The sequence below is a fragment of the Hordeum vulgare genome, chromosome 3H, assembly GCF_904849725.1.
Source record: "Hordeum vulgare subsp. vulgare chromosome 3H, MorexV3_pseudomolecules_assembly, whole genome shotgun sequence".
Lineage (NCBI taxonomy): Eukaryota > Viridiplantae > Streptophyta > Magnoliopsida > Poales > Poaceae > Hordeum > Hordeum vulgare.
In genome coordinates this window covers 166,093,729-166,105,426 of record NC_058520.1, presented here as the reverse complement: position 1 = coordinate 166,105,426, position 11,698 = coordinate 166,093,729, and the positions used below count along the sequence as shown (strand labels likewise).

General features: G+C 40.7%; 1 protein-coding gene across 5 annotated transcripts; it reads right to left on the bottom strand.

Moving 5' to 3' along the window:
* Window positions 1–484: 484 nt before the first annotated feature.
* Window positions 485–4,423, bottom strand: LOC123443373. Of its 5 annotated transcripts, none has more exons than XM_045119720.1 (4): window positions 3,747–4,423; window positions 2,460–2,574; window positions 1,576–1,711; window positions 485–891 (listed from the first exon to the last, which is right to left on the bottom strand). In XM_045119720.1, exons 1-4 carry the CDS (start codon window positions 4,125–4,127, stop codon window positions 801–803), a joined length of 723 nt encoding a protein of 240 aa, XP_044975655.1. In that variant the 5' UTR covers window positions 4,128–4,423; the 3' UTR covers window positions 485–800. The 5 variants fall into 5 exon arrangements, 4 of the variants coding, with proteins under 4 accessions (XP_044975655.1, XP_044975656.1, XP_044975657.1 ...); XM_045119721.1 differs by having other exon boundaries at window positions 485–882; XM_045119722.1 differs by lacking the exon at window positions 2,460–2,574 and having other exon boundaries at window positions 1,576–1,773.
* Between the last annotated feature and the right edge of the window lie 7,275 nt (window positions 4,424–11,698).

Genomic DNA, 11,698 nt, shown 5'->3' with positions numbered 1-11,698 from the left:
CTAACCCAATCCTACGTGGCAAAATTACGAAGAAATCAAAACGTCATGGCTGAAATCAGCCCAACCCATTTGAATTGATCACATAGGCTGGTTTTATTTTTTGGGGATTTTTCTTATTGGGCTTCTTTTGGGGCTTTGGCCTATTTACAGCAACTTCTAATATATATTTTTCAAAAAAAAATCATCATTATAATTTGGGTCCTAGCCTTTTAGTGCCCAAACCCGATTTTTCTTATTGGGCTTCTTTTGGGGCTTTGGCCTATTTACAGCAACTTCTAATATATATTTTTCAAAAAAAAATCATCATTATAATTTGGGTCCTAGCCTTTTAGTGCCCAAACCCATTTGGTCCAGTTCAGTTTTGGCTTTTTTTCATTTTTGAATTCAGCAACTTTTTTTTCTTTTATGCTGTTAATGGATCTATAAATAATAGCCCATATATATAAATGTGAAGCATCTCTAAATGACAGCCCACACCACAAAATTTGAAGCACATTTCAAGATCTCATAATATAGCCAAAACCTGTAGCACAACCAAAATCTGCTACCAAACCTGTAGCACAATCTGGTACAAAATTACACAACCAAGTGCACAAAATCTACTACCAAACCAAGTGCTATCACAAAATCTGCTACCAAACCAGGTGCTATCACAAAATCTGCTATCAAGTGCACAAAAACTACTACCAAAATCTGTTTTGCTTGATGCGCGATGCTTGGTCAGAACTTCTGCAACAATTGAAAAAGAAGACTTTCGCTCTTCGCCTTCTTGTACATTAGCAGTCATCTTCTCTTCCATCTCAGTATGAAAGATAATGGAGGGGGGAAGAGAATGGTGACCACCAGAGAGAAGATGATGGCATAACTGACCTTGAGAAAAACCTGCATTTGCTATAACAGTTGTAAGTCTTGACGAGCAGAAACACAACAGACAGAGGAAGTTGTTGCCAGTGCTACATACTTGGAGTAATAAAATGGAGTAAGCATCATGATTTCTTAAAAGGAACTTTCCAGCTAATCTTAAGTATGCATATTCAGATTCTTCTCTCTATGTAAACATAAGAACAGAAAGTAACTAATGCATAACCAGACCAAGCTTACATACAGGTTTTAGGTCTCTGTCAACATCATGACTAAATAGGTTTCATTCTATATTTATTTCTTCACTGATTTTAAAGTGTTGGCTTGATGTTGTACAAGTAGTAGCAGAATTCTACAGAGGTTATCACTGTCTCACCACCACTTGTTCCTGAATTTTTGTCAGGTAGCAGCAACAAACCTTGATACCAACACTAAACATGTATGTCTATGCAATGGGAAAGTGCATGCCAGTTTCTCTTCCATAAAGCAAAAAGGCTTCAAAGCTACACACAACAATCAATTAGTGTGTTGTTGAAATTAGCGTGACATTTTTTTCAATAGCAGTGAGCACCTCCTCTCAATGAGCAATGTAAGATTCATAGATGAAAACGACTTAGCCTAAATCATGGATGCATGTATCACCAAGTGTGCAACGGTCTAATGGATCGAGAAAAGAAAAAGGGCGAGCGCGGAGATGGATCGATGAGTCTATACCTGCGACGGCCAATGGCTAAATCATGGAGGTTGACGTTGTGGCTGCCGATGATGGCCGAGGACTTTGGTTCGTTGAGGATGCTCCTCGACCTTGTGCTCCAAATATTTCTGGCAGAAGTGATCAATGTGTTTGCTCCTGTCCATATTACATACATGCATTTGATCTTCATCTTGATGCTCACAACCAAACATGAAAGGCTAGGATTTGCACATTATAGAAATGGTTAGGAACAAAATAAAAGAAAATCTAACAACATATCTAACAATAGATACAAAAAATGAAGGCCAATCTGTGTGCATAAATACCAGCAAAACACATAAACGCGTCCATCAAAATCTTCTTTGTAAACATTGGCATCAAATCAACACAAACACTAAATTAACATGCACAAAATGAAATAGCTAATACAGGTCAGGTATATAGGTATTAAAACAAACAAGAAAGGAACGACAATCTATTTGAACTACTTCAGGTTCGAGCCATTTTTGATACTACAATCAATATATTACAACCAGCATTTCAATCCATAGACACCACATGACAGAAAAGGTACTAAGGCACTTGCTACATAAAACCAAAGCAAGGAACAGAGCAACCCACAATGGGGTAGCAACGACATAAAGATGCAAATAATTAGCCATACAGTAATATTTTTCTAATCAAATAGGCTAAACCATCGGGCCACTAACAAGCTGAAAAATACCGAGAGCTTAGGGTGACACGGGACTTATTGAGTGGCTAGTGGCTACAAGAGCTAATATGAATTAAAAAATTACAAGAGGCATCAGATCCTTTGATAATTAAGAGTCCATGAGTTGTACATATGTCTAACAAGACTGAGTGGACATATGATATTCAGGTCTTGAGAGAGAACTGAAACAACCTGCATTGTTACACAGGCTCATCTCTTCATGAAAAATCCTAGTAGGATGCCCAGAATAGCGGCTACAAGCACGAAAAGTAGCGAGAAACCGACATTCTCCCTGTTGATTTCCCGTCTTAGGAGACGCCGTAAAATTCAATAAATGAAACAATAAACTTTGTCAATATTGAACAAAACTGTACGCCGGCATTTAGATCTCACTGAAATGCAGAAAACGATGTAACAGAGAAGTAATGAAAACTTGGAGATCAGGAAATAGGTGCGGAGTTCTGCATTCGTTGAAATCATGAAATGCAATAGTGCTTGATGCTACAAGTGAATATTTTTACTACAAAGAGCTAGGTGGAATTATGAGGTGGTCATTTATCTGGAATGCACAAATTATCGGCAAAGCTTTCTCACAAGCCAAAGACCCCCCCCCCCCCCTACACTAGCATCACACAAGGTTGTTTACACCACATAGCCTCAAAATCAGGCAAGCAAAAGCACAAAATCACTGCTATATCTACACTAACTCGCTTCCGATTTAACGTGGTTACCAGGAAAAGAAAACAGAGTGATTCCTACAAGAACATGCATTCCGATCTAGGGAACAAAGGGGAAAACGAAGAGCAATTATATTCCAAAATGCCCGTGTTCTCCTATGAGAGGAACAACAAATGCCCGTGGTCCACCCTTGTCTATGCAGTACAGTTGCCAGGTACAAAATCAAATTAAATAACTCAAAGGAGAAATGCTTGCATAAGGAAAGAAGTGATAAAGCAAATGCGCACTTACCCACTTAGAAACCGTGTCACTCGGGTACTGTATTACAACACGGCAGTAATCTTCTCCGGCAAACGCTTGCAGTCCTAGACCATTAGCATCCCGCAATCATTCTAAACAAGTAAGACTCGCCCGAACTAGTATGCTACTAATCTTACAACAGAGGTCATGAAGCGGGCGGCACTTCTGAACATAAAACATGAATCCTTTCCAGACATCAAACTCACCCCAATCCTAGATAAAATAAAATTTCGCTTGTAGTATGAATCCTTCCCATCTACTAATACTAAACAGCAAGCATCACATTCATTCACATCAATTCACAGAGGAAGTCATAGAAGTTATCGACCAGTTTACCATGCCAATCTACCAAGGCTCATGCATGATCCCCATGTACAACACAATGTAGCATCGAATTTGCACACAGATGATGACACAGCTGAGCCCCAACTGACAGGAAATCTGTAATGTGCGGAAGGGAGCAGCAGTAGATCAGCAGCAAGGGGGCGATGTACCACGCACTTGATGAACCCTCCCTGCAGCGCGGCAAGCGCCGCCAGGTCCGACTCCAAGAGGCCGGAGATGTAGATGACGATGGCGGTGGCGCCGGAGAAGATGGCGGCAGTGAGGGCTAGCGGGAGCACCCGCATGGCCAGGACCAGCGACCTCCGTGCTCTCGACGTCCCACGGCTCGACGTTCTCCTGTTCCCTGTCGGCGGCGCCCTCCCTGAGCCGCGCCACCTCGCACTCGAGCCCGGTGACCCAGCCGGCGACGGCCAGCGCGGTGATGCGGCGCGCCACATCCAGTTGCTCGTAGGGGTCCCACGACAGCACCGCCAGCACGCCGTCCGGCAGCGCGAACTCCGACGTCCGCAGCCCCGCCGCGCTCTCCGTTGATGGCATCGTCCGGGTCAAATCCAGAGCTGCACCTCCGGCCTGTGGATCCAGAGCCTCGTCGCCATGTGCACGAGCTAGGGTTTCGGGTTGCGGGTGAGAGCTGTGGAGGTTGGACTCGGCGGCTCGGGAGAGGAGAGGGTTGGGTGTGCCGGCAGTGGGGTAGAGGTTGGAGGTCGGTAGGTCATCGGTGGGGGTAGGGGAGAGGTGGCCGCCGCCGGCTGGTTGGGTGGATACGAGCGGAGGAGGAAGACGGAGGAAAGTGGAGCGAAGCCTAGGGTTTGGTGGACCGGTGGGTTGGATGGACGGATGGATGGATATACGGATGGATGGTGAGATAGATGGATGGATGGATGGGTGCCATCGATCCGTGGGAAGAGTTCTGATTGGTTTGAAAAATCAGTGATCCGTGGAAAGATGAATTCTGTGAAGCATCTATCAAAAATATTTTGCAAAAGGGCATCACATAAATTTTCACTAGATTTAGACCATATTTTATGGATGAGGACCAATTTGTATGCATTTCTCAACTTTCTAGCTATTTTTAATCATTTTTCGAGTGGCAAAATGGGTCTTTTTGTAAAGAACCTACCAAATATTTTTTATAAAATTGGACTCCATCAATTTTCTAAAATACTAGTACATACTTAATATATAATTGACCAAATGGTTGAGTCTTTTTGTAATACTTAATATCAATTTTCTAAAGCTTTTATCCACCTCTCGTGAAAAGGAAAACTTTCTACCGATTCAGCTGGAAGCAAGTCAAATTTAAACTGCAACTTCCTCATAGTTTGCTATTTATTTTTTTCAAAAAACATTTCTAGATACAAAAGTATCCATTTCTTCATAGATACTCCAAAATATTTGCAAAAATCAAGCCCTAGCTACGAACGGTCATACATGTCGTTTGGACTGCATTTTGAAATGGGCATTGTGTCATAATATTTGACCAAGTTACCACGTAAAATAATAAACTTGTAATATGATAATTATTTTGAAAAAAAATTCTTAGAAATGGGCTATCATGCGTGAAGATTCATGGCTTTCAAGCCAAATGATCAATCTTATGACAACATTCATGTCATAGTTTGTTGAAATGATCTCATATTGTGCACAAGGGTGCGTATTGGAATGGGAAACAATGTTGCCTAAGAAAGTTTTTATTTTCTTTGGACGAAAAATTCATTTTCCATTTTTTGAGTACCCAAAATGAGTTTTTTTATGAAGGACCTACCATATATTTGTTGCAAAATTGGACCAAATCATTTTTCTAACATAGTAGGACATATTTAATGTACAATTGACCAAATGGTTGGGTGTTAAAGACTTTTATCGACCTCTCGTAAAAAAGACAATTTTTTGTTGAATTAGATCGAAGCGAGTCAAATTTGAACTGCAGCTACATTATAGTTTGCTCTTTATTTTTCCCAAAAATCATTTATAGGCACACAAGTATCTATTTAATGAGAGAAACACCAAAATATTTCCAAGATTCAACCACTAGGTAGGAACGGTCATACCCGCTATTTTGACCGCATTTTGAAATGGCCATGAAAAATTCAAAAAAAATCAAAAAATGGAAAACCATTGCCTTCTGTAATTATATGTGACAAAGTTACCAGGAAAATAATAAACTTGTAATACGATAATTATTTTTAAAAAGTGTTCTTAGGAATGGGTTACCATGTGTGAAGATTCATGGCTTTCAAGTCAAATGATCAATCTTATGGCCACATTCATGACATAGTTTGTTGAAATGATATAATATTATGAACAAGGGTGCATATTGGAATGACAAACAATGTTGATTAAGGAAGTTTTCATTTTCCTTGTATGTAAAAAATCATTTTCCATTTTTCAAGTATCCAAAATGATATTTTTTGTGAAAGACCTACCATATATTTGTTTCAAAATTGGACCGAATCATTTTTCTAAAATACTAGGCCATATTTAATGTACAATTGACAAAATGGTTGGGTGTTGAAAGTTTTTATCCACCTCTCGTGAAAAAGACAAATTTATGTCGATTCAGTTGGAAGCGGGTTAAATTTGAACTGCAGCGGCATTATAGTTTGCTCTTTATTTTTCCCAAAAACCAGTTATAGGTACAAAAGTATCTATTTAATAAGAAATTCATGGTGTGGTGGCTTGACGTCCAGGTTTGGATGGTGGTCGAGGGCCCCAACTCCAAAGCACGTGAACTTGCATGACAGCCGCATGGTCACCGCCACGTGTTCTGGGTGGAATATGCATGTCTCATGGGTTGGACAATCCCTCGGTAGGTGTTAGTAAGAAGAATACAATAGAAGAATCTCACGAGGAGACTGAACTAAGCTCAAACATGAATTAGTAGCCAAGTGTTTGATTAGCTGTGCGGGTAATGCACATAGACAATGGGCCTAAATTTTGGATGAGGATGATCATCTACTAAGAAGACTCTCTTGAATTTTTTGAGCTCAAATGGATGAACCTAGGTGGCACTTGCTTTGCAAAGTAACACACTATGCAGAAATATGAATGTTGAAGCTGGGATCAAATGAATGAATAGATTGAGCTCAAATTTGGTGTATGATGTTAATTTGGGCATATGAAGGCACTATAAAAAAATTATACCATTTGGACATGCCAAAGTGACACTTCCTTCACAATGTGCCAATCTGGACAGAAAATGGTAATTGAAACTGGGCTCACATAGATGATTGGATTGAGTTGAAATTTGGAGGAGGATGATGATTTGGGCACATTAAGGCACTGTAAAAAATTCATAAAATTTGGATAAACAAAAATTGTAATTCCTTCACAATGCTCTCTACTGAACTGGATATTGGGAAAAATATTGAGGGAAACACGCTGAATTAAATGAGCAAAAAATTGGTGGAGTGAGGTTATATGGTCAGTTTCATCCCGTGGTAATTTTTCATCAACTATAAAGCAATATAAAATGTAGTTGTTTCACAAAATGAAAATATCACCAGAAACTAAGATTGGATGATGAGTTCACATGGATTGTTAGATGGAGCTAAAATTTTGTGGAGAGCTATGTTTTGGGCACATAGAAGATGTGTAAAAAATTCAACTCATCAGGATATTCCTATCTAGTACTTCCATCACAAACGTGTTAGCTGAACACAAACTTTGGAAATTTGCTGAGAAATATTTACTATGCAAATGGTTACGAAAGTTTTCATGAGACAATGATTTGGATGGGAATGGAAATAGAAATAGAAATAGCACTTCCTTCGTAAAGTGCTATTCTGAACAAAATAGGAAAATGAATATTGTTGAATTATTTTTGAACTATGGAAGGAAGGGTTTTCACATATTTGAGGAATATATGATCCAAAGTATTTATGAGAATTTTTCGAGAATTTTTGGAATGACACAATATTAGGTTGCTTCACAAACTAGGATGGGGTGGGACAGAATGGACCCACGAGTGACATGTCAACATAGTAGAACATGTTACGACATTTTTAGAATCACCATAAAAGTTATGATGATCTCATCTTATCCGGTTACAATGTTTTTGACTCACATCGTCGTAATTTATATGTAGATTTGATCCCTCAAACGGTTTACGACGATCTCTGATGAAATCGTCATAGATTTATGACCAATTCATCAACGACCTCTTAAAGAACGTCATGTATGAGCATATTTCTTGTAGTGTTGGCCCCTCTTATAGAATTGTCAGTTGAAGGTGTAGTTTGTTCCATGTTTGGAAATGGATATCTTGGGATATCATCCTACCTTGTTTATTTAACTAATGCATCTATACACTCGGTAAAGGGTGGAAGGCTTGCCCTTTTGATTGCTGTTTTGTTCCACCCTTGCTTCCTTAGTTTCTGATTACTGGTGTTATGTTCCATATTGAGCACGTAACATGCTTGCGGTTGTTATGGGGACCCCCTTGATAATTCGTTTTGGGATAAACTCTTCTGATAAGGCCCAACTTTGGTACTATATTTGGATAACTAATTGATATGTCTCCATCGTATCTACTTTTCCAAACTCTTTTGCCCTTGTTTTGGACTCTAATTTGCATGATTTGAATGGAACTAACCTGGACTGACGTTGTTTTCAGCAGAATTGCCTTGCTGTTATTTTTGTGCAAAAATCAAAGTTCTCCAAAAGTCCTGAAAATTTACGGGGAGCAGTTTTGGAAAATATCAAAAATATTTGCGCCAAGTTCCACCTTAGGGGGTGGGCCAGTGGGCCACAAGCCCCTGCTCCGCCACCAGCCCCTGGTGGCGGTGGGCAGGCTTGTGGGGCCCACAGGCACCTGCCGCCCCCAACTCCAGCTCTGTAAGTTACCTTTCGTCCCAGAAAAAAAAATAAAAAGAGAAGTTTTCGTCGCGTTTTCGATACGGAGGCGCCGCCACCACGTGTTCTTCATCTAGAGGGCAGATCTGGAGTCCGTCTTGGGCTCCAGAGAGGGGAAATCGTCGCCATCGTCATCATCAACCTTCTTCCCTCTCCAATTCCATGAAGCTCTTCGTCGTTCGTGAGTAATCTATTCGTAGGCTCGCTGGGCGGTGATGAGTAGGATGAGATCTATCATGTAATCGAGTTAGTTTTGATGGGGATTGATCCCTAGTATCCACTATGTTCTGAGATTGATGTTGCTACTACTTTGCCATGCTTAATGCTTGTCACTAGGGCCCGAGTGCCATGATTTCAGATCTGAAATTATTATGTTGTCACCAATATATGTCTGTTTTAGATCCGATCTTGCAAGTTGTAGTTACCTACTATGTGTTATGATCCGACAACCCCGGAGTGACAATAACCGGAACCACTCCCGGTGATGACCATACTTTGAGGAGTTCATGTGTTCACCAAGTGCTAATGTGCTGGTCCGGTTCTTTATTAAAAGGAGAACCTTAATATCCCGTAGTTTCCTTTTGGAACCCGCTGCCACGGGAGGGATGGACAATAGATGTCATGCAAGTTCTTTTCCCTAAGCACGTATGACGACACACGGAATGCATGCCTACATCACATTGACGAACGGGATCTAGCCACATATCTCTTCGTGTTATAGCTGTTGCATGATGAATATCATCCAAACAAATCACCGACCCATTGCCTACGAGTTTGTCCTATTGCTGCTGTTGTTACTTGTCTTGCTCTGCTGCTGCTGCTACTACTGTTGCTACTACTGTTGTTACTTGTCTTGCTCTGCTGTTGCTGCTACTGTTGCTACTGCTGTTACTTGTTTTCCTCTGCTGCTACTACTGTTGCTACTACTGTGCTTGCAGATACTAATCTTTCAGGTGTGGTTGAATCTGACAAATTCAGCTGCTAATACTCGAGAGTATTATCTCACCTCGTGACTGGTAAACCAACAAATTTGGGTCGTATACTCTACCCTCGAAAACTGCTGCGAACCCACGCGCTGGTGGGCCGTCAACAACATTCTTCTAGTTTCCTTACTGGGGAGTGCTATCAACATTCTTCTGGTGCCGTTGCAGGAGAAGGTTTGTTGTCATAAGCATTCGTCTAGCTAACGCCAGAGATTGCAGATCAGCATTTTTCTGGCGCCGTTGCCGGGGAGGTATTGCTATATTCTCTGAGTTACTTGGGATTTATATCTGTTGATCATTATGAAGAATCTGAAGGATCCGAAGACCAAAGTCTTGCCCTCAACTACGATGGGAGGTAAGGAATTGTTATCTAGCTCTGCACTTGATTCACCTTCAGTTATGAGTAAGTTTGCGACTTCACCTCCTGCTAGAAATCTTGATTCGTCGCCTGTGCTTGATGATGCTTGTGATACTACTGCTAGATATGCTATGCTTGATACTATGCCTAATGATACTATGCTTGATACTGCTAGAGATGTTATGCTTGATACTGCTAGAGATGCTATGCTTGATACTGCTTTGCCCGATGATGCTAGAGATGCTATTTTGCCTGATGATGCTATGCTTGATACTGCTAGAGATACTCCTTTGCCTGATGTTACACTAGGAGTGTTCCTTGATGCTCATATTGCTAGAGTTACTGCCAATGCTCGTGATGCTTCTGAAACTACCGATACTATTGAGATAGAACCTGCTTTTGCTCCTGCTAGATCTAGCTCTCCTAGATATGAATTGCCTGATATACCTGAGGGTTACGTTATGGAGGGAGAGATAGCTGAGGATTTTCTTGCATGTAAGGATGCCTATGACGCTGAGAAATTACTTCTCAAGTGGAAGGAAAAATCTCGGGAAGCTAGGATGAAAAATGACCCGAAGTTTGCCACTTCGCCTATCTTTGTCACCGATAAGGATTATGAATTCTCTGTCGACCCTAAGATAATCTCTCTAGTCGAATCTAATCCTTTTCACGGTTATGAGTCTGAGATGGTCATAGCCCATCTTGCCAAACTATCCGAAATAGCCAACCTTTTCACTAATGAGGAGAAGATCCGCCACTACTATATCCTTAGCTATTTCCTTTCTCTCTAAAGGATGACGCTAAAGTCTGGTTCACCTCTCTTGCTCCTGGATGTGTGCGTGGTCCCCATGAGATGGTCTATTACTTCTTTGAGAAATATTTCCCTGCCCATAAGAAGCAAGCTGCCTTGCAGGAAATATACAACTTTGCTCAACTCCAAGAAGAGAGTCTTCCACAAGCTTGGGGGAGGCTCGTCCAGCTATAGAATGCTTTGCCTGATCACCCTCTTAAGAAGAACAAGATACTTGATATACTCTATAACGGACTTACCGATGCCTCTAGATTCCACCTAGATAGTTGTGTCGGTTGTGTTTTTAGGGAACGAATTGTAGAACAAGCTGAGACCCTACCGAATAACCTCTTGATCAACGATAATGCTGGACTATTCCCGAACCACCTCCTAAGCCAACTCCTAAGAAAAGAGTATTATATTCCTCAGTCCTGAAGATATGCAAGAAGCCAAGAAATCTATGCAAGAGAAATGCATTAGATCTGAAGATGTCAAAAATCTACCACCTATCAAAGAGATCCATAACCCGATACAGGTAGTAGAAGTGAATTCTCTACGTAGGTTTGATGAGAGTGATATTCCTTTTGATAAACCTGCTTGCCTATGCTTTGATGAATTTGACAACTTTGTTGCCAAACAACAGAGTTTCAATGATTATGTTAGCAGACATTTGGAACAAAGTACTCGTATCCTTAGCCATTTAAGTGCTTGTGTACATAGAAATGTCAATGCTCTGAAGCTTCTAAGTAAACATGCCTCTATGATTACTACTCGGGTAGAACAAGTACTTAAAGCTCAGAATGACATGCTCAATGAATTAAATGACAACTCTGTCAGAGTCATTAATAGAGGAGGCAAAATGACTCAGGAACCTTTGTATCCTGAAGGTCATCCTAAGAGAATTGATCAAGATTCTCAAGGAATCAATGCTGATACACCCAGTCATCCTAAGGAGAAGAAAAAGGACGATAGAAGCCTGCATGCTAGTTCACCAAATACTGTCACACCGGAAGAACCTAATGATATTTCTACGTCTGATGCAGAAACACAATCTGGTGATGAACATGAACCTGGTGACAACATGGACAGTGATGTTCATAATAATGCTCAACCTAGCCATGAT